Source organism: Macaca mulatta, chromosome 12, assembly GCF_049350105.2.
Source record: "Macaca mulatta isolate MMU2019108-1 chromosome 12, T2T-MMU8v2.0, whole genome shotgun sequence".
Taxonomy (NCBI): domain Eukaryota; kingdom Metazoa; phylum Chordata; class Mammalia; order Primates; family Cercopithecidae; genus Macaca; species Macaca mulatta.
The window spans coordinates 145,983,372-146,004,058 of NC_133417.1; the positions used below are offsets into that span (position 1 = coordinate 145,983,372).

Below are 20,687 nucleotides of genomic sequence, written 5' to 3' on the forward strand. Positions count from 1 at the left end.
GGGCATTGTCTTCTGAGCAGGTGCCACCCTCACTCGATGTCCTGGAGATGGCTGTCACCTGTGACATAAAGCCACTCACCTCTGGAGGGCCTGGGGGCTCCTGAGGACTGGGGGGCCCTGTCCAGAGTCCCCCGAAGTGCACGGCTGTCACCCCATCCTCCCATCAGCCATCAGTGGGACGCTGGTCCCCAAACTGCAGCCATGCCTTGGACAAGACCAAGGCCCTCGTGTGCGATGGCCCGGCCTCCAGAACTCCAGGAGGCTCTGAGGATCTGGGCCCAGGCGCAGACCCCATGGACTAGAGACTGAAGGGTCCAAGCCCCAGAGGCTGCCTGGGATGGGTGTAGTGGCCTGGCATGAGGGTAGTAGGTGCTGTGTCCCTGGGGAAGCACCCGGGGCTGGTTTACAGGGGTGCAGCCGGTCATGGAGGGAGGCAGGTGGAGGTTGATCTTCCGAGACCAGCACCCTGTGTACATTCAAGTCTTCGATGCCTTCCCTACCACCTCCCCGTGCCCACCTTGGGAGCCAGCCCCTCCCTGCCTCATCACTGGGGGAGGGGCACTGTCTCTGGACCACGCTGGATGCGTGCACCTGCAACCATTTTTTGGGGCCCCCCCAACACACCTAACACGCAAATAAAGCCACAGCAGAGCCCATGGGAGTGTCGGTAAGAGCCACGTTTATTTCTTAATTGGACAGAGCCTCAAGTGCACACACAGTACAGGAACCTAAGGCTAACACTCGGGTGTAAGACATCGGGACGAGCGTCGTGACGTCGGGACGGCAGCTATGATATGGGGTCTGGGGTGTGCCCACAGCAATCACATATGTACAAGCCAGGGACGCGGCCTCTGAGCCACAGGGGAACCAGGGGACGGACTAACTACAGGAAGCACAGGCCCAGGGAGAAACGCAGGTCACCACAGCTGCTGTCCATCTGGGGGGCTGCACGGCCCGGCCCCAGGGGTGAGGGAGTGCGCCTTCCGTGGTCCCCACACGGGGGAGGCTGGCATAGGACCAGTGCAGCAGCACAGCAAACACCCGTGACATCAGTCCCACCAGGGCCCCAGGCGCAGGGGACTGCAGGGACCAGGGTTAACAGGGAGGGCCACCTCATCACAGCCGTCCTGGGTGGGGGAGTTTGTGCCTGTGCAACCGGTGAATGAAATATTGGCATCTTCCAAGGGCTGACTCTCAGTGGGAGGCCTTGGACTTGGCACCCCTGGGTACTTGCCGGGTCTCATCAGAGCCCGAGTGCTGGTCGGCCTGGAGCCCGGCATCCCCCTCTATCTGGAGCCACAGCAGAAGGAGCTCCCCCTTTCTGGTGGAGGATGGCTGCCCCCAAACCAAAACAAGCCCCCAGACTCGGCAGCATAAAGCATTAAATGAAGCTGTCTGAGGGAAGCGGCTTTCCAGATCTCACCTTCCCCACTTAGCAGGAACCAGCAGCCACGCTGGGCCTGACTGTCTCCTCATCACTGCACCCCGTGAGCACCTCCACACCAGCCCTCCACCTCACAGATGTGGAAACTGAGTCTTAGGGAGCTCAAGGAACTCAGCTAACGTGATCCCTAGGTGGTTTCTGGCAGAGAGAACTTCAAAAAGCCAGGTTTCCTGACTCAGGCGACCTCCTCTCACCATCAGCTCTGGGTTTCTGGGCCCTGGCTCAGGCACTCCTCACTAGAGCAGGCCTGGAAGGAGGGAGTCGACGAGGGCTGCGGCGTGGCCCTGGGTCCTAGCCAAGGCCAAGACGGCACCTGGCCGAGAGGACACAGCCAGGCAGCCTCCATGGCAGTGGAGGCTTCTGAATTTAGGCAGCTCCCAGGCTCCTCCCCTCAGCCCACCTATGCCGCAAGTGCTCTGCAGGTTGGCTGGCCTCAGACACCTGCGACCTGGGGGGCACCCAGACCCTTTGGAGGCCGCAGCCTCAGGCTGGCTGACCTGAGTGGGCCGTGGCAGGGCCTGCACCTCCTCTAGCCTGCCTGGGGCCCGTGGGGCTCTGACTCATCTCAGACCAGCGTGTTCTGCCCCTGCCTCTCCTTCCTGCCTCCAGGCAGCCCTGGATGCCGGAGCGGGCGCTTCTGCAAGAAGCTGTTCTGCATTCTCTCCTCTCTGCGTCTTGGCCCACTGCCTCCAGAGGACACCCATGGGGAGCACAGCCCACCTGGCTTCTGAATTTTATTCTGGGATGTAAATCCTCACTCACCTGGGAGATTTGCAAAGAAAACTGCTGTGTCCTATGTCCTGCCTTCCCAGGCGTGGCTTCCTGAGCCCTGATTCTCCCTCACAGAAACCCCCCATTAGCCCCTGGGAGAGCCTCCCAGGTAGGGGATGAGGGCGGTGGTGGCCACACTGCACCTGAGCCCAGGTACGAAACAGGCTGTCCCAGGCAGGCAGCCACAGAGACTGCAGCCAGCGTGGGCCCCGGCCCGCCTGCCCTGCACCCCACTCTCCGAGGTGGAACTTCAGGGGCCCAAACAACCTTCCCAGAGGAAAATCTCACACCAGAACCTTCCCATGTGGTGTAGAAGGCCCATGCTCCCCCACTCCCGAGCTGCTGTCTCTCCCCAGGCATGGGATCGGGGTCTCTGAGGCTCATGTCATCATCACGGGGGACAGCCTGGGAGGGTAGGAGCCTCGGAGCCAGTGGGGTGCAGCGTCTCCCCCACTCCAGGAAGCAGATCTGGTGAAAGTGCTGGGCGATGCCAGAACACCTGGCCCTAGGTCTGGAGTGCGAGACCCGACGTAACTGCTCCTGTGGGCCATTGGAGCGCGAGACCCGACGTAACTGCTCCCGTGGGCCATTGGAGCGCAAGACCCGACATAACTGCTCCCATGGGCCATTGGAGCGTGAGACCCGACGTAACTGCTCCCACGGGCCATTGGAGCACCAGACCCGATGTAACTGCTCCCGTGGGCCATGGCGGAGGAGGGGCTCTGTTGCTTGGCTACTGTCTTTCCTTGAGCTAAAAAGAGACCAAATCGACCTCTGGGTGTAGGTGGGGAGGGCCCTAAAACCTCCCTAGGCCCCTGGACATGACTCCTATGAACAGACTCTCAGCTTGGGACTGGCCCCCGTGCTGTCCTGGGTGGCCCTGGGACACTGGTGTCTGTAGAGGGGGTGAAATGGGACAAGAACAAAGGGACACTCCAGATGCAGAAGGGAAGAGCTCCTTAAAGATAGTAACCGCTGAGCCAGCCGCCCTCCGTTACCCACCGATCGGGACACCCCACCCCATGGATTTTCTCAGTGGGACTCACAGAAACTCTGCCCTGGGAACAGAGAGGAAAGTCTTTGTAAGAAACCTGCTAGTGGCAAAATTTCTTCCCAGAAGCTACCTTGAGCTCACTCCATTTCTTACCGCAGCTGAAGAGGCTGCACCACAGCCCTCAACACCTAGACCGTCACCCTGAATTCCGACCTTCCCTGACATCCTGGTCTCAACCCATCACCCTACCCTGATGGTCCGCGGACAGCACACAGCCCCATAGTCTGCACACTGGCGGGTGATCCCGACCCTGCTCCCTCCCGGTCCCCACCCAGGACAGATCACAGCCCGGGTGCCGTCTGCCTCATCTCAGAGCCAGAGCTGAGTGTCACCCCAAACCCTTTCCCGGGGGAAGCTGCCGGAACTCTTCTTAGAGTCACATCTCAGGTGGTTGCCCAGAAGAGATGTGCGTTCTACCTCCCACCAGAGGAACTCACACCACCCTCCATGCCGCTCAGACTTCAGGCACCAGAAGACCCCCCACCCTCCCTCACATACACCCAGGACCCATGTGGCTGTGGAGAAGCCTGGGGCCCAGGTGATGCACCCGTGTGCTAGCCCCAAGGTGCCCCACTGGTCCAGACAGCTCCTCACTGTGGACTTCCAAGGTGTCCCTGCCCTGCCCTGCCTGTCCCTAGCAGGTTTGGGAGACACACGTGGGAACAAACGGGGTGGAGGTGTTTGGGGGTTCCATCTGAATATTACAGGGCTATGTGGAGGCATTAGAAATAAATACTTATAAATAGAACAAGTCTTATAGTTAATTTCCGAGTTGACCGTTTCAATGTCACTAACTAACGTATATTAATTATAAGTCTGTCTATGCTTAAAAAAATATTAGAACGGCAGCAAGAACCCCGTGACCTGTGCCCTTGGCCCCCCCCAGCCCCTCCCAGCTTGTTCCACCAGAGCACATTACGCAAGAAGAACCGACACGCGCGGCCTCTGCTGGGAGCACAGCTGGTCGTGTGGCACAGGTCCCCGGGCCTGGCATGGGTGTCCCCTGGGGGGTCGACCCGGTCGTGGGCTGTCTGGCAGGAGAGGGGCCGGGTGGCAGGTGACAGGACAGACGAGGACAAGGGTGGGGATGGGCTGGGCTTGCCGGCTGTCATGGGAGGGCTCGGGTTCAGACCCGCATCTGGGCAGACCTCCTTCTGGAGAGCTTGGACCTGCAGGAGAGTTGGAAGAGGCAGCGTGGTCAGCCCAGGAACACCTCAGGCCACATCCACCACACCCTCCGCAGGCAGGCAGCCGTGAGGGGCAGCCACAGACCCCATGTCCCCACTGGTTCCCTCACCACCTGGGGAAGGGACTGAATCTCTGCTTCCAGTGTGTAGGACTCAGCCCACCCGTCCCCTCCTGCACCCTGCTTTTCACATCCCTGCTGTGGGAGGGACCGGCTCCTTCCACAGCCTGCCCCAGGGCACACGGTTTCCCCATGCCAAGGCCACTGGGTGAGGAAGTAATTTTGAAAGTATGGCCTGGGATTTATCACTCCACAAGAAGCCACGACTTAGGGAGTGTTAACAGCCCTAAGGGTGTCCCCAGCCCACACAAGCGAGGGCAGGCCGCACCGCCTTCCCCTGGCCGCACTGCTTCCCCAGGCAGCCTTGCGGGTAGGACCCCCGGCAGAGCAACCACACCCTGCGGCCGGCCCTACTGAATGGTCCCTGCCAGGAGGGGATTGAGGGCAGGACCCTGGGAGAGCAGTCTCGTCCTGCAGCCGGGCCCTACCAAATGGTCCTGGCCAGGAGCCGGTTGAGGGCAGGAACCCCGTGGGAGCAACCTCGCCCTGCAGGCAGCCCTACCGTATGGTTCCGGCCAGGAGGGGGTTGAAGGCGTACAGCCAGTCGTGCATGTCCTTGTCACTGGCGGCCTGCAGCAGGATGCCACGGTGTTCCGTGCACACCGCGAACGTGTTGGGTGTCTGCAGAGGGAGGTTGCTGGTGAGGAGCTGCCAGGCCGTGTGGTCAGCACACCACCCTCCTGCTCCCCAGGGCCCAGGCAGGCAGGGAAGGGGCACCGCCAGGAAAGTCCCAGGGAAGGGACACAGAGGGAAAGGCTGACCCAGCCAGGGCTGTGACTGCCTTCTGGACGTGTCTGCAGCCGGTGGTCCCAGGACACCCTCACCACTGCTCTGCATCCCCACGGGATGTGCCTGCCCCACATGGCCCCTGCTCCCTGGGACCCTGGCTGGGTTGCTGGTCCAGATGTGGGTCCGTACCACCCACCTCCACCACAGGGAATCAAAAAACCATCTCGTAGACATTCACAGATGGCTCAGAGAAACTTCTCCTCTGGCCAGCCTGAAGGAGTCCGGGCTCCTGAACTTGTCCAGGGCCATTCCAGCGGGAGGGGCCGGGCAGAGTGCGGGTAGGAGGGCTCCTTTGAGCCCTGTGGCTCTCCCATTTCTGCAGGGCTGGTGCCACCACCTTGGGTGACTCCAGAGGAGGGGACATGGCTGCAGCCATCACACAGGAGAACACTAATGCTTGCCATGACTGGAGCCCATCCCCACTAGCTGTCGCCAGGAGCATGAGCCCCATGGGCAGGCAGAGGCCTGAGGCTGAGTCCCTGAGCCCGACCTCGGTGGAACAGGACGGAGGGCCAGAGTCTGGGGTGAGCAGAAGGGCCTCCTGCTCCCACGCAGGGCTGCAGAGGGCGGCAGCTCAGCTCCTGCCCTGCTGCGGTTCCCGGTGCCCGAGCCTGAGCCGGGTCCAGCCGCACCTTGAGCATAGCCTGCTGGTCTTCGCTGTACTCCACCTGGGCGGTGGCCAGGTTGAGCACGAACCGCTCCACGGTGTCCTTGTCGCTGTTGTACATGTAAGCGTAGGGGCGCCGCACCACCACGAAGCGCCTGGCCCAGCCCGACGTGTGTGGCTCCAGGAAGTGCAGGTAACCCTTCTTGGAGACGATCGGGCTGAGGGCAGAGAGCTGCTCGCTGGGGCCCTCGGTGGGGGTGGCGGCTGACTTGGGCATTCACCGTCCACCACCCAGAGCTGGGACGCAGCAGTGCCACCCACCTCCCCAGCCAGAAAGTGGGTCGAGGCATCGAAGGGCGCCTGGCAGAACCCCGACCCAGCAGGCCGGAGACCAGACCACCCACCCAGCTCTGGGCCTCAGTTTCCCCCATAAAATGGAAAACCTTAAAGAAAAAAGCTAAAGTTGCTGCAAGGCTGCCACACGTGCCCCGTGACCACGAGTTCCCCACCTGGGCCTTGGCTCTGACCCCACCCACTCCCCTGTGCTCTGTGCTGGTTCCCAGCCCAGGCATGTGGGTCCCAGGGGCCTGCCTGACCTCCCAGCATGGAGCTGCCCCTGCATGTGGGTTAGGGGCAGCCTGCCTGAACCTCCAGTATGGGGGTCGGGCAACCTGCCTGTCTCCCCAAGTATGAGGGTCCCATACTTGGGACCTGCGCCCCCAGTATGGGGATCAGCGTGGCCTGCCTATCCCCTGTCAGCACGGAGCTGGTGGCGGTGCTTTCCAGGGAGGCCCTACACACCTGACTCGGATCTCCTGGATGTCAGGGACCAGCAGGCGCTGGGGCTCCTTGTCTGCCTCCGCTGCCCGGGCAGGGGAAGGGAGCTTCTTGGAGTCGGCCTCTGGCAGCAGCTCAGGCTCTGGGCTGGCTGGTCGGGAGCAGGGCTGTGGGGTCCTGGGAAGTAGAGGGTAGTGCTGCACACTGCAGGCCTCCCTGGGCCTAGGGCCATCTCCCCACAGGCTTCACCCTCCTCAGAGCTGCAGTAGGGCGCCTTCGTGGGGTCTCCCCACCTGTGCCCACAGTGGGAGCTCCCGGGGCCCGTCCACCAGGACAGCCAAGCTTGTGCCTGATTCCAGGAAGTGCTGGGCTTGGTGGGGAGGGTCCCCCAGGAACCTCAGGGCCCCAGCCAGGGAGCCTGTGCCCCGCTCCATGCCCTTCTCCCAGTGGCTCTCCTGCCCCCACCTCCACCCTGTGAAAGCAAGTCCAGCATCTCTTTATCTCCACAGTTAGACTGAAGGTGACACGAGGTTCTAAGGAGCCACTGGAGCAGAGGGCACAGCTGGCCTCCCGTATGGGGCCCCCACATGGGCCAGGCCCCACACGACTTGACCTGGTGGTCAAGGAGGCCTGCAGAAGACAAGGCCAGCTGATGCCACTGTCTTTCTTTTTTAAGCGAAAATTTGGAACCCTTAAGGCATTTTAAAACAAGAGTGAAAACCATCTGCCGGCTTATGAATCGGACATAAGGGGTTCACATGGGGTCTCTTCCAGATGTGGACCTGCAGGGGCCAGGTGTTCCCTCCGCAATACTGACCCTAACAGTGCTCACGCCCTCTTTCATCACCTTCTCTTTTTCCATTATTTTATAAGCACTGTCTCAGGAAAAGGGAGCTTTAGCTTGTTTTCCAGGCATTTCTGGTCTTCTTCAGGGAAGAGAACACACACACTAGGATGGAGCTGGCGGGGAACAGGTGCCCTCTGAGAGGGCTGCAGACTCCACTTCTCCAGGCCCTTCCCTCAGCCTGCGGCCGTCCCGAGACACTTGGCCGTTGGGGCCCCCGTTCTGTGCTCCCCATGCCCGAGTCATGGCCATTGCCATGGGTCGGCCGTGGTGCCGGAAGCCTCTCCGGGAGCCTAGAGCTCACTCACCTCAGGTCAGTGGCACCGTACCGCCCTTCAACCAGAGAGGGGCAAGTGGAGGAGGGGGTGAGAGTGGCTGCCCCTAGAGGGGACATCGACGGGTCCCGGAGCAGGGTGACAGACATCTCAGAGAGCTGCGGAGGAGAGAAGGCATTTTTCAGGGGACACAGGGAAGTGGGGTCTCCGGCCTCCGCAGGTGCTGCTCCCTGTGCCTGCGTTTACCCCGCACCTGCCGCTCAGGGCACCCCACCCCTCCTACCAGCAGCCTTGGCTCAAAGTTGGCCAGCTCAAGACCCCTGGCCCCCTTCAGCCCCTGCGGCCCCTGGCCAGCCCCTCCCAGCACTTCAGGCTCTGACCTGACCCAGGCAGCCACCCTGCCAATGCCTCGAGGAGTGGGCTGGGTAAGCTCTGCCCTGCTGCCTCCTGCTCGTGCCAGCATGAGGTGGCGCTGGGTGATGCCATGGGGGCAAGGAAGGCCATGGGCCGGGGCTGGATGCAGCACAGTGGCAATTTCCCAGGTTATAGGGGTGGGGTCGGTCCCAGGAGGAGGAGGGACAGCCAAGTGGGGGCTTGGCCAGAGGCCACAGTGTGACGGCCAGACAGGGTGGGGGCCAGGAAAACAGCAGAAGCCTGCAAGCACGTGGGTGCATCCCAGGTCACAGGACCCACCCGGCCCCTCACTCATGTCCCCACCTCCCATGGACTCCAGGCCGACCCAGGGAAACCAGCCACTTAGCTATGAGGTGTCTCTCTGCACTGAGATGTGTTCCTAGGAAACTCTTAACTGCCTTTTCCCACTCAGAATGGGAGTTTTCCTCAGGGACCACTGCCTATGGGGGCCCCAGCCCCACAGGGCAGCCTGGTGCAGCCCCTCCACACCCACCTTGCTCTCGCTGGCACTGACGCAGACGTGGCTGTGTGTGTACTCTCTGTTGAACGTGTGCGTGAGCAGGCGCAAGCACTGTGGACAGAGCACACACGTGGTCAGGGGCCAGGCCTCCTGGGATGCTGCTCAGCCAGCCTTGCAGGCTCTTCTACCCACCCTTCCCCAGACACAGGTGGGTTCCGACACCACAGCACAGTGGATCAAGGTGGACAGCACCTCCACCCCGCCCATCATTGGGTGAGCCCAGGAAGCCTCCCAGGGTCAGGCTCAGGCTCAGCGCCTGGTGTGAGGGCCAGAGGCAGTGCTGCCTCCAGTACAGGAGGCCTTCCCAGAGGCCCGTTAAGCCGCCAAAAGAGCCACTTGTGGGTGGAAGTGGTCAGCTCCCCATCAGCACAGGTATTCAAGAGAGAGCGAATCATCACTTGGGAAGGGAGGCTGCAAAAGGCACCCAACTTTCAGTGTAGGTGGGGTGGAATCAGCGGGCAAGGGGACCCTAGGGACCCTTCGAGCTCCTAGCTCCTTGTGGTGCTAACCAGAGCAGCCATGGGCAAGGCTGGGTTGCTGGAGTTGCCCAGGAATGACTCAGGGCCCTTGAGGGCCTGGGGCTACGGCTGTGCTGCCCACCAGCTGGACCCACCTTGACAGCCAGCTCCCGCTGTCTCTCGTTGGGAGCCTCCAGAGGTGATGGGCGGCCCTCAGTCGAGAGTGGAGAGGAGGCGCTGGAGGAGCCGTGGGACTCAGAGTCCTCGCTGAAGGCCGGGGACAGTGCCTCTGGGACAGGCCGCTGGGTGGTCTCCAGCTTCTCCCGCAGGAGCAGGTAGTGCCTGGTCTTCTCCACCTTCAGACAGGACACAAGGCCTTACCTGCTGCACCTCAGGGGCGACCTCTGGAGCTGGGCTCAGCCTCAGCAGCAGCATGACCCTGTGGGCAGACCCCTGGAGAGCCCCCCCTTCCCCTGGGCTAAGACTGGAGACTGATGGCCCTCAGCTGTGAAATGAGGGAACAGATCCTGGAGCTCCAGGGCTGACAGCACTCAGCCCCCACCCCAGCCCTGCCGCCTTCATGGCCAGCAAGCAAGCTGCTCCCTCTCGGACACATGCATCTCACGCGCCAGGCTGTGGGGCAGGGCTGTGCTGCCCTGCAGTGCTGGAGGCCTCGGGAGAGGGCTGAGGGGTGGGCACGGCCCTGGCCTCACGCATCTCACACGTCACATGTCATGTGTCACCCACGCTCGGCCCGAGGCAGTGCCTAGATGCTGCATGTTGGTTTCCCTGATCAAAGCCACAGAGGGCAGCCCGGGCCTGTGACTTTCCTTCCGGGTCCCTTTCTGGCGTCTGTCTATATGCCTGAGAGTCTCCCTCGGTAACTCCAGAGCATGCCTCTGCGCTACACTGGCCGTGCTTCTGTCACGCCCACACAGCCCCGCGGTGCACACTGGAGCGTCACATGCTCCTCCTGCAGGTGGCTGTGACTCCCGACGGGCTGTGCTGCCCCCCAGCGGGCACCAGGCACTGGGCCCTCTCCCGTTTTCGCTCTGCAGACAAAGCCACGTGGACACGACCGTGCAGGCCTCATCCTCTGGGGCTGCCTCACCTCCTGCAGGAGGCTCAGCTTCTCCAGCTCCCACTGGTGGTCCAGAATGAGACTGTCGCTCCGGGGCCTCCAGCCCGCCAGGTTCTCCTCGCCCCGGACGTAGGCCACGGATGTGTCCAGGACTCGCCGGCGCCGGCGCTGCATCCCTGGACGGAGGATGCGGACACCCCATCCCGACCTGATGGGCGGCTGTTCCTCCCACCCACCCTAGAGGTCCGCCCGCCTCTGAAACTGCCTCCCCTCTGGGGTGAAGATGAGTTTCCCCTGGTCCTTGGTCCACCCTGGGGCCCAAAGAGCCATGCAGGCCCCCTCCAGAGGAAGTTATCCAGCCCGGCGTCCCGTGGCCATCTCGGCTGTGCCTTGGGAACCCGAGGAAGCCAGCAGGCCTGACTCTCCTCCCTCACTCTCCTCCCATCTCGGAACAACTCCAGAAGCCACAAGGTGAGTGCCTGTGTTCTGTGAGGGATCCCCCTGCAAATGGCAGCTTAGCTGTGGTCACCCTGAGTGGGCAGAGGTCGAACAGGCCAGGAACCCACCCAGTGAGAGCAGGGCAGATACCTACCTGGGCTGCCCGCGTCAGCCACGTGGCACAGGCTGAGCTCGTACACGCCGGTCACACGGTTACTGCAGGGAGTAGAAGGAGTGACACGTGGTCACCAGGCCCCGCAGTGGGGATACACAGCCCACCTGGCTGCTGACTTTCCCCACCATCAACCGCACATTCAGCCTGGCTGGGGTGGTGGGCATTGAGGTCCCTGAGCTACAGCCCCTGTTCAGAGTCCTCATCCCAGACCCCCTCCGGCCCCCAGAGAAAAGATGTATTGACTGGTCTTGCTCAGGTGCCCATGGGGCTGTGACCTGCCCCCACAGCAGCCTCCACTTTGTCCCAGCCCAGGGGAGACACAGGCAGCATGAGCACAGCATCTGGCATCTCCAGTCCCTCCAGGGCATCGAGAGCCCCGCAGGCCCTAAACCCCACAGAGCAGCCCCACTGTGCCCAGGACAGATTCTGAAAGTACCGCGGTCACCCTCCCACAGACAGGTTGGCAGTATTGCACAATTACTGAGTGACTTCCAGAACGACCACAGTCAGCCCTCGAGGACACTGGGTCCTGATCCCCACGCTTTTTCCTCCCAGCTGTGCCCAGTGTGAACCTGGATACCAGGTCCATGTGGCAGACCATGGGTAGACCCACTGAAGGTAGCCATGGGTGCCCGGTAGCCTCGGCGGCCCTGCTGTCAGGGCCCTGACATTCCGGCTCATTCTCCCCCACCCCCAAGAATGCAAGGACATGGTCAGCATGCAAGGACATGGTCAGCACGCAAGCACGGCTGGTCCCGGTGTTTGGTTTCTGGCTCCCCAAGGTGCCAACAGCCTCCAAGAAGAGCCACCCAGCACGTTCTGTGGGAAGCTGTGTCCAGAGCCCCCTTCCAGGCACCGCCCATGTATCCAGCTTCTCCTTCAGTGCCTTATGGGTAGTCCCATGGCACAGGTTCCTATGGTCCCCAGGGAAGACGGTCACCGGCAGTGGGGCACGGTGTGGCCCCAGGATCACCACTGCGGAGGTTGCAGTGAGACTGCCTGCCCCTCCTCCCGTCCCCCGCAGGCTGGCCCTCAAGTCCCTCATACAGGTGTTGGTGTACCCTGCAGGAACCGTGGCCTCCACGGAGTCTCCATCTGGGGTGAGCAGGAGGGGACTGAGCACAGGGAGCCAGCCAGGAGTGTGGCCGGGCCTCACACAGGGTGAGCTGCCGGGTGGCCCAAGGACCGCTGCCAGGCAGAGTCCCGCCTGGCCTGCACCGAGACCAGGGTGGGAGTCCCTGTGGCCCTCACCCCTAGGGGCTTACCTCTCCGAGGCCCGAAGGCTCCCACTGCCAAAGAGGTTGCGGATGGAGCGTGAGGCTGGCAGCTTGGCGTCGCGGGAATAGAAGACCATGCAGAAGTCCTTGGTGATGACGGCTGGCTGGGTGCAGTTCTCCATCTGAGACAGACAGGGGGCGGGGCTCAGGCACAAGGACACCCCAAGTGCCCAGGTGCCCTTCCAGCCTTCTCCTGGGGCACAATGCCCAGCACCAACGGGCAGCCCCAGGGCCTTCCCAGGGTCTCAGGTGTGGCCCAGACCCAGGCAGGAGAAAGTCTCTGCTCCTGCCCTGGAGTCAAACCCCACTGGGGACAGGCAGCCACAGCCCTGTCCACGCCTGGGCGACACGAGGAACTGGTCTCCACGTGACAGGCAGCCACAGCCCTGTCCACGACTGGGCGACACGAGGAACTGGTCTCCACGTGACAGGCAGCCACAGCCCTGTCCACGCCTGGGCGACACGAGGAACTGGTCTCCACGTGACAGGCAGCCACAGCCCTGTCCACGACTGGGCGACACGAGGAACTGGTCTCCACGTGACAGGCAGCCACAGCCCTGTCCACGCCTGGGCGACACGAGGAACTGGTCTCCACGTGACAGGCAGCCACAGCCCTGTCCACGCCTGGGCTACATGAGGGACTGGTCTCCACGTGTGGGACCCCGAGGGTCCCAGGCACAGGCTCACTGCTCGGGCCTCAGCTGCCTCACCATAAAATTGGGGCGACACAGGCCGGGCGCGGTGGCTCAAGCCTATAATTCCAGCACGTTGGGAGGCTGAGACGGGCAGATCACGATGTCAGGAGATTGAGACCATCCTGGCTAACACGGTGAAACCCTGTCTCTACTAAAAATACAAAAACCTAACCGGGCGAGGTGGCGGGTGCCTGTAGTCCCAGCTACTTGGGAGGCTGAGGCAGGAGAATGGTGTAAACCTGAGAGGCAGAGGTTGCAGTGGAGCCAAGATCCAGCCACTGCACTCCAGCCTGGGTGACAGAGTGAGACTCCGTCTCAAAAAAAAAAACCCAAAAAAACAAAAAAATTGGGGCAACACCCTCCCCGACCTTGGAATGTCTGTGAGGATCAAACCAGGTCTTGTTTGAACACGCGCATTTTAACTCAAACACCACAGAAAACGACTTCCTGGTGGGTGACACGGTGACTGCTAAACAGCTGGCCCCTGTGTCTTCCTGAAGTGGGGGCAGTTGCTATGCCCAGCTGAAGAGTCCTAAGCACTCGCTGGGAAGAGCTCTGCCAACATCTCCTTAGCACAACCTCACCACCGTCTGGTGAGATGGTCATGCCATCCCCATGTGAAGCCGGAATAATTTGGCTCTAACTAAGGAGAGGGGATGTGCTTGCAGATGCCCCCACCCACTGCGCCCCATCCTCCCTCTCCCTCACTACGATGACTAGCAACAAACGCCCACACTTCCAGTTGCCTCTTGCACTTGGAAGGGAGGCCACAGCCCAGGTCTGGCCACAGCCTGTGGACTGCAGACTCCTGGGGGGCCATGGGGATGGGACACTTCTGTTTCTGTGCTGCCCGGAATGCAGACACAATGTCTGGTGGCGCTGCAGCCATCTTGCATCCCAAGGACAACACCCACACACTAAGTTTAGCAGAGTGAGTTAACTGCCATTCAAAGCACATAGAGACCGGGCGCGGTGGCTCACGCCTGTAATCCCAGCACTTTGGGAGGCCGAGGTGGGTGGATCACCTGAGGTCAGGAGTTTGAGAACAGCCTGGCCAACATGGCAAAACCCCATCTCTACTAAAAATTCAAACACTAGCCGGGAGTGGTGGTGGGCACCTGTAATCCCAGCTACTTGGGAGGCTGACGCAGGAGAATCGCTTGAACCCGGGAAGAGGAGGTTGCAGTGAAACTGCGCCATTGCACTCCAGCCTGGGCGACAAGAGTGAGACTGTCTCAAAAAAAAAAAAAATGCACATGGATTTCTGTATTCAACCTTGCAGAGTCCAGTTTTGTTTTTGTTTTTTTCCAAAAAGGCACATGAATTTAACCCAGGAACTTGAGAACTTGAGAAGTCGTCTGGGTCATCTGGGGTTGTCCAGAGCTTACAAGAACCTCAAGCTTCGGGGCTGGGTGGTTTTGGTGGCGTGCCCTGGCATAGGTGCCTTGCCTCGATATAAGCAGAGAGCGTCATGTAGATTTTCTCTCGGTAAGGGGTGACCCGGTTCAGCAGGAGAGAGTTGTGCATGGAGCTGTCCCACGCAGCCTCAAATTGGTAAAAGGTCCTGAGAGGAAGCAGAGATGAAGTAGAAGTTGATGGCATGGGGGCTGCTCTCAGTCAGGTCGGGGACATGCAGACAGACAGAGTGACAGACGTGGGGCAGCCGCAAGGGAGCGGCCGGGGGCACAGGCTGGAAGCCCGGGCAGCGGTACCAGGAAAGACGGGTCCCTCCTTACTCAGGACCCAGAGAGTAGCGTCTCTTAGACGCCCTGATGGGGGCGAGCCCAGCATTTTCCCAGCTCCACCACAAATGGTGCCCCAGCTGTCACGCTGAGGCTGGGAGGAGAGGAGGCAGCAGGGAATGAGAACAAGAAGGGCAGAGAGGGAAGGGAAGAGGGAGGCAGGACAAGGAACTGGGACGTGGGGAACACAGGGAAGAGAGAGGGGAGGGCAGGAGGAGAGGACTCGGGCAGAGAAGAGAGGAAGGACAGAGGCAGGGAGGGAGAAGGCAGAGCTTGCACCGGGCCCACCCCAGCCTCAGTCTGAGTAAGGAGGCACCACCATCTCTCCCTGGACCTGAAGGGGACCTGCCCGGGTTTGACAAAAACCTCCATGGTCCATCTCCTCTGACAATGGACTCACCCTTGGTCCATCGGGCAGAGGAAGGCCCCGGGGGGAGGATGCTTGGCATGGAGGCAGGGCGGCTGCCACGAGGCCGTGTGCAAGAGTGTCTCTCTGTTAGCACACGGGAGACAGCGGCGGCCTCGCTGTGTCCCTGATCTCCAACCTGGAGTTAGGGTGAGCACAGCCTGAGCCAGCTGCCCGCTAACCCTGTCCCAGGGTGGCTCAGGGCCAACCCCAGGGGCCTGGGATTGTACATCCCCATGGGGTTGAACTGCGTTCCGCAAACGCCTCGGGTGCCCTCCACTCCGGAACAGGGTTTTCTGTCACGTGAGAGTTCCTGTTTGCAGCCCTCTGGATGGCGGAGTGACTGAACTCCTTCCTCAGGCCTGGTGCTCACAGGGAGGACTGATCACAGCCAAGGTGGACAATTTGCCTGAATCCAGAGTGTGGCCACTCTGCAGACCCTGAGCAGCAGGTTCAGCTCCCCCACCCACCACCCGCCCAGCCTCGCCCAGCTCCCCTCCAAGCATCCTCACAAGGACACAGTTCAGAGACATCAACACACACAGCTGGGCGGCCACGCAGGCTCCAAGGCGGCCGGGCCCCTCCAGAGACCGCGGTGGAGCCCAGGTGGCACCGGGCTGCCCTGTCTACTACACAGCATGGTCTGGGATGCAGGGCATGGGTCTCACAAGTCGGGGGTGTGGAAGGAAGCAGGGACCAGGGAGGGCTGCTGTCAGACACACGTCACGGAGGAGCAATCCCGGGAGAGTAAGGACAGTGGGTGGTCAGAGAAAGGGCGTAGAAGCAGGCAGACGCCGAGTAGAAAGGAACTCGGAAGAGCAGAAGAGGACAGACCAAGCAAGGGCGGAAGAGAAAAGTGAGCTGTACCTAGTGTCATTTCCCAATGAAACGCTAAAGGTGGAGGCAGCCAGGACACACACGTACACACACAGAAGAAATGGAGACGTCAGAACAAGCACCGGCACAAGACCCAGGGCAGAAAATTTAGGAGCTCTGCAGGCACACGCTGGATCTCACGGCCCCCAAGCTCTCGCTGCACACAGGGCTGGGGTGCAAGCCCCACGTGGGGCCCCTGGCCCTGGCCCTGCAGACACCCCCTTCCCTGGGGTCTGCAGTGAGAGCCTTGCGTCTGTCCTCAGTCGGACCAGATGGATGCCTGGGAGCCAGGACAAAGGCCTGGAGGGATTTGCTCCTCTCCTGGAACATTGCGGGATCCTGTGGAGGGTCTGGGCTGTAGGCCAGGGCTGGAGCCACTGCAGCCTGGCCCGGAACAAGCGCCTCAGACCGCCTGGAACACCGCAGAGCCACTTCACAGCTGCATGGCCTCGGGATGTCACCAACAGCTCTGTGCCCCATTTCCTTGCAAGTACCATGGGGCAGTAATTGCCCCTACCTCAAGATGTCTTGCAGATTAAATGAGCTAATACTTGAGCACGATGAGAACACAACCTGGAGCTGGCACATGTCAGCATCGCTATCCGGTACACGTCAGCGTCGCTATCCGGTACACGTCAGCGTCGCTATCCGGTACATGTCAGCGTCGCTATCCGGTACACGTCAGCGTCGCTATCTGGTATACGTCAGCATCGCTATCTGGTATACGTCACTATCTAGTACATTCTAGCATTGCTATCATCCTCGTTACCTCTATGCACTGGGTAAGGCCCAACCTGCAGTTCCCACCAGCTCTGTCTCTCCTGCTGGGCCCAAGCATTCGGTCCCGTGCTGGACCCTCTATCTTCTGCCTCCAAAGTCCCTAAAGGGCCTCAGCTTGCTTCTCTTCCCCTTCCTTCTCTTCCGTCTGTGTGCAGACACAGCCCACCCATCCCTCACCCCTTGGCCCCAGGATCAGAACCAGCAGGTCTTTTCCAGCATCAGCACCTACTCCCTTCTGTGCACCCTTCAGAAAGCACCAGGTCCTCCCAGCCCAGGCACTCCTCAGTCATCAGGAACCATGTCCCTGCCCCATCCTGGGGCTCCTTGGCCCCCAAGTGGGACACAGCAAAGGAACAAGCCCAGCGAGGCAGGCAGGACCCCAAGGCTCAGCCAGGGGTTGCTCCTTAGAGCAAGTGGACTCTGCTGGAGCCAGGCCTGGGGCTGTAAGTAGAACATGAACCCACTTCCACATGAGGCCCACAACAACCCCCCTGGGGGTCCTAGCAGAGAATTTCTCAGTCCAGGTAGCATGTGGCTCTGCCCTGCTCAGACCCCAGTGGACTAGAATCTCTCTGGGAACCTGACTGTGGTGGAGTCTCACATGTGAGCTGGGGAGAGAATGGTGGGAGGGGCCTTATAGGACTGTGTGCACAGCAGGGACGGGGTCTTCCCATACCACTGTCCCATCCCCCAGGTGCCAAGATGGCCAGCCGGACCAGGGTCTGACATGGGCACAGCCATGGTGCTGCCCTTAGGTCATTTCCAAACTGCTGGTCAGCCCCAGAGGCCTCCCACTCTGCCCAGGGGAGCTGCACCCAAAATGCCTCTCAACCAGCCCTTGACCCACATCCTGCCTGGCTCCACCAGGTCACGGGCAGCAGACGCTGGAATCTCAGGCCAGGAGGGTCCCTGGCAACATTCTTTACTCCCCCTACTCCCCTCAAGCCTCTACAGAAGGAGGACAGGTCTTACCCAGATCCCAAGTGAGATTAGAGGGGACAACGGCTGGTGGATGGGAGTGGAGCAGGCTGGCAGAGTAGCAGCTCACCCACACAGGACACACATGGGACCCACACTGCCAGCTGGGGCCCCCCAAGTTTGCAGGGCACAGCATGGGAACCACTGACAGGTGCCCCGTGATCATACAGCAGAAAACCAAGACGCAGGAAGGCTGAGAGGTGGCCAAGATCACCCTGCCATGGCAAAAACTGCAGGATGTGGGCTGGGAGGGCCTTGGAGACCACTCCAGGACCCCCACTCCAGGAGCGGGCACGAGGTTGCCCCAGGCCCTGTCCCCTGAAGCCCCCCTCACTCTATGCCACGTGACAGCTGCCAAACCCTCAGAGTCATCACAAGAGGAAACATGCAGCCCGGATGTGGAGGCCCAGGTTCTCCAGGGAGGTGATCCTCCAGGGAGGTGATCCACCAGGCTGAGGCCACAGATGGCAGCCAGGGCAGACCCTCCTCACTCGTGGGGAACGTGATCCCAGCAGGAGACTTGATCCAATGTGAACACACAGCTAAAAGCAGGGGATTGTGCTTGAACCCCGACCTCAGGGATACGGTTCACAGGATCTGGACGTGACACAACACAGTCATGTGGCACCACCCACCAAGCAGTCCAAGAATGGAGCAGAGAACACAGGCAGCCCAAGTCTGTCTCTGGGATGAAAGCTGGAAGCAGCATTCGCACAGGGCCCAGCCAATTGGAGCAGGCTGGGCCAGGCACCCCTGAGGGCCACAGCCTAAGCCAGCTCTGTAGCCTCTCCACCTCCAGCCTGAGTCCTGGTCAATGCTGGCCCCACTCTCCCAGCCCCCTGAGGGCAGTTGCAGGCTCCCTCCTCGCCTGACTGAGCCCTGCCCCTGGGCTCTGTCCTGTGGGGAAATGTACAACTGGGAAGCCTGATGGTGCCCTTGAGAGTTTGAAACCTGGCCTGGGGGCAAATCTGCAGTAGATCCACACAGAGACAGAGAGATTTTACAGCTAGGCAGGCCAGAAGGAAGTGGGTGGAGTCAGGAAGCCTGCCTGGAGGAGGGTCCCTTGCAGCTGGGTTTCAAAGCCCACCAAGGACTTAGACATAGGGGCTGGGATGGTGGGCATGCCACATGCCAGGCATGCCAGATGCCAGGCACAGGCACAACAGAAGCAGGGAGGGGGTGGGGGCGCAGCTGGAGAGAGTTGCATCCTGTCCCCACAGGTTGAGGAATGCATGGACTCTGAGCATCATCGGATGCGGCTCTGGCCCGGGCTCCACCAGCAGCACTGGGCTGCAGCCACTGACAGCCAGAGCTGGCGCCCCAACCGTGTGCCACCCCTGAAGCCGTGCCAGCTGGGAGACAACCAGCATGTCACTGCTCCCCACCACCTCCACCGGACGGCATGGCCCTGGAGGTCGCTGTCCTCAGAGAAGGAGAATCCTAGACCAGATCTGGCCTCAGAGGCAGTGCCAGGTCAGGGGCTCGGCCTCTTCCACTCTCCCCTCCACCTCTGCTTTTGTGCCCCCAGCTCAGGCAAGCTCACTCTTTCCTGGTGAGCCCTCCCCACTGGGAAGATCCCCACAGTCCCCTTGCCCTGGCTGACACCATCACTGGACTCTGGTTCCGGAACAAGGACCAGCAGTGCCCATCACTGCTGTGCCACAGGGCCAGGACACAGCCTGCTTGGTTAGTGCCAGCTATGGGGATTGGAGGGTAAGGGATGAGGGAAGGAGGGGAGGAGGGGATGAGGATATGAGGAAGGAGGGGAGGAGGAGAGGAGGGAATGATGGATGAGGGGATGACGGATGAGGGGAGGAGGCTTAAGGGGAGGAAAGGAGGAGGGGAGGAGGGAGGAGGGATGAGGGCAGGAGGGGAGATTAGGAGAGGAGGGGATGAGGGGAGAAGGGAATGAAGGGAGGAGGGGAGGAGGGAGTGGGGAGGGAGGGAGGAGAGAATGAGGGAGAGGGTACGAGAAGAGGAGGGAATGAGGGATAACGAAAGAAGGGAAGGAGGGCATGAGGGATGAGGGATTTGGGAGGAGGGGAGGAGGGAGGAGAGCAGGAGAGGATGAAGGGAAGAGAGAATAAGGGGTGGAGGAGATGAGATATGAGGGGAGGGGGGATGAGGCATGAAGGGAGGAGGGGATGAAGCATGAGGAGAGGAAAGATGAAGGGAGGAGGGGGTCAGGGAAGGAGAGAATGAGGGGAGGAGGGGATGAGGAAATGAGGGGATTAAGGGGTGAGGGAGTGAGGGGAGGAAAACATGAAGGGAAAAGGGGTGGAGGTAATGAAGGGAGGCATGAATTGGGGGTAAGGGGAGGAGATGGTGAGGGAATTAGGGAATGCAGGGATGAGGGGGTAAGGGGAGGAGGGAGAGATCAGGGAAGGATGAGGGAATGAGGGAGGGAGGAGATGAGGAAATGAGCGGAGGAGCTAATAAGGGGATGAGGAGATCGGGGGTGAGGGAAGAGAGGGTGAAATGAGGGGATGAGGGAGGGATGAGGGGATGAAGGAGGGATAAGGGGATGAGAGGCGATGAGGGATGGATGAGGGAGAGATGAGAGGATGAGGGAAAATGAGGGAGGGATGAGGGGATAAGCAGGAATAAGGGAGGGATAAGGGGATGGGGAAGAATAAGGAATGAGGAATGGATGAGGGGGAGATGAGAGTATGAGGAAGGGATGAGGGAGAAATGGGATGAGGGAGGAATGAGGGAGAAATGAGGGGATAAGGGGGAATGAGGGAGGGATGAGGGGATGAGGGAGGGATGAGGGGATGAGGGAGGGATGAGGGGATGAGAGAGGGATGAGGGGATGAGGGAGGGATGAGGGGATGAGGGAGGGATGAGGGAGAGATGAGGGGATAAGGGGGGATGAGGGAGGGATGAGGGGATGAGGGAGGAATGAGGGAGAGATGAGGGGATAAGGGGGAATGAGGGAGGGATGGGGGATGAGAGGGGATGAGGGAGGGATAAGGGGATG

At 61.0% G+C, this 20,687-nt stretch overlaps 1 protein-coding gene across 15 annotated transcripts in view; it reads right to left on the reverse strand.

Annotated features, from left to right (window-relative positions):
* Window positions 1-662: 662 nt before the first annotated feature.
* KIF1A (kinesin family member 1A) overlaps window positions 663-20,687 on the reverse strand; it is a 115,522-nt gene continuing 95,497 nt past the window's right edge. For 13 of the 15 annotated variants that reach the window (XM_028831340.2, XM_077958098.1, XM_077958100.1 and 10 more), the window contains 11 exons: window positions 14,375-14,489; window positions 12,219-12,352; window positions 10,933-10,994; window positions 10,371-10,516; window positions 9,415-9,615; window positions 8,775-8,852; window positions 7,901-8,025; window positions 6,773-6,925; window positions 5,997-6,189; window positions 5,078-5,196; window positions 663-4,438 (listed from right to left, as the gene is read on the reverse strand). In XM_028831340.2, the coding sequence (XP_028687173.1) occupies window positions 4,396-4,438; window positions 5,078-5,196; window positions 5,997-6,189; window positions 6,773-6,925; window positions 7,901-8,025; window positions 8,775-8,852; window positions 9,415-9,615; window positions 10,371-10,516; window positions 10,933-10,994; window positions 12,219-12,352; window positions 14,375-14,489 (1,369 nt within the window). In that variant the 3' untranslated portion in view covers window positions 663-4,395. Of the gene's footprint in view, window positions 4,439-5,077; window positions 5,197-5,996; window positions 6,190-6,772; window positions 6,926-7,900; window positions 8,026-8,774; window positions 8,853-9,414; window positions 9,616-10,370; window positions 10,517-10,932; window positions 10,995-12,218; window positions 12,353-14,374; window positions 14,490-15,940; window positions 15,965-20,687 lie in introns of all 15 variants that reach the window. The other 2 variants (XM_028831339.2, XM_077958099.1) reach the window with 1 other exon arrangement.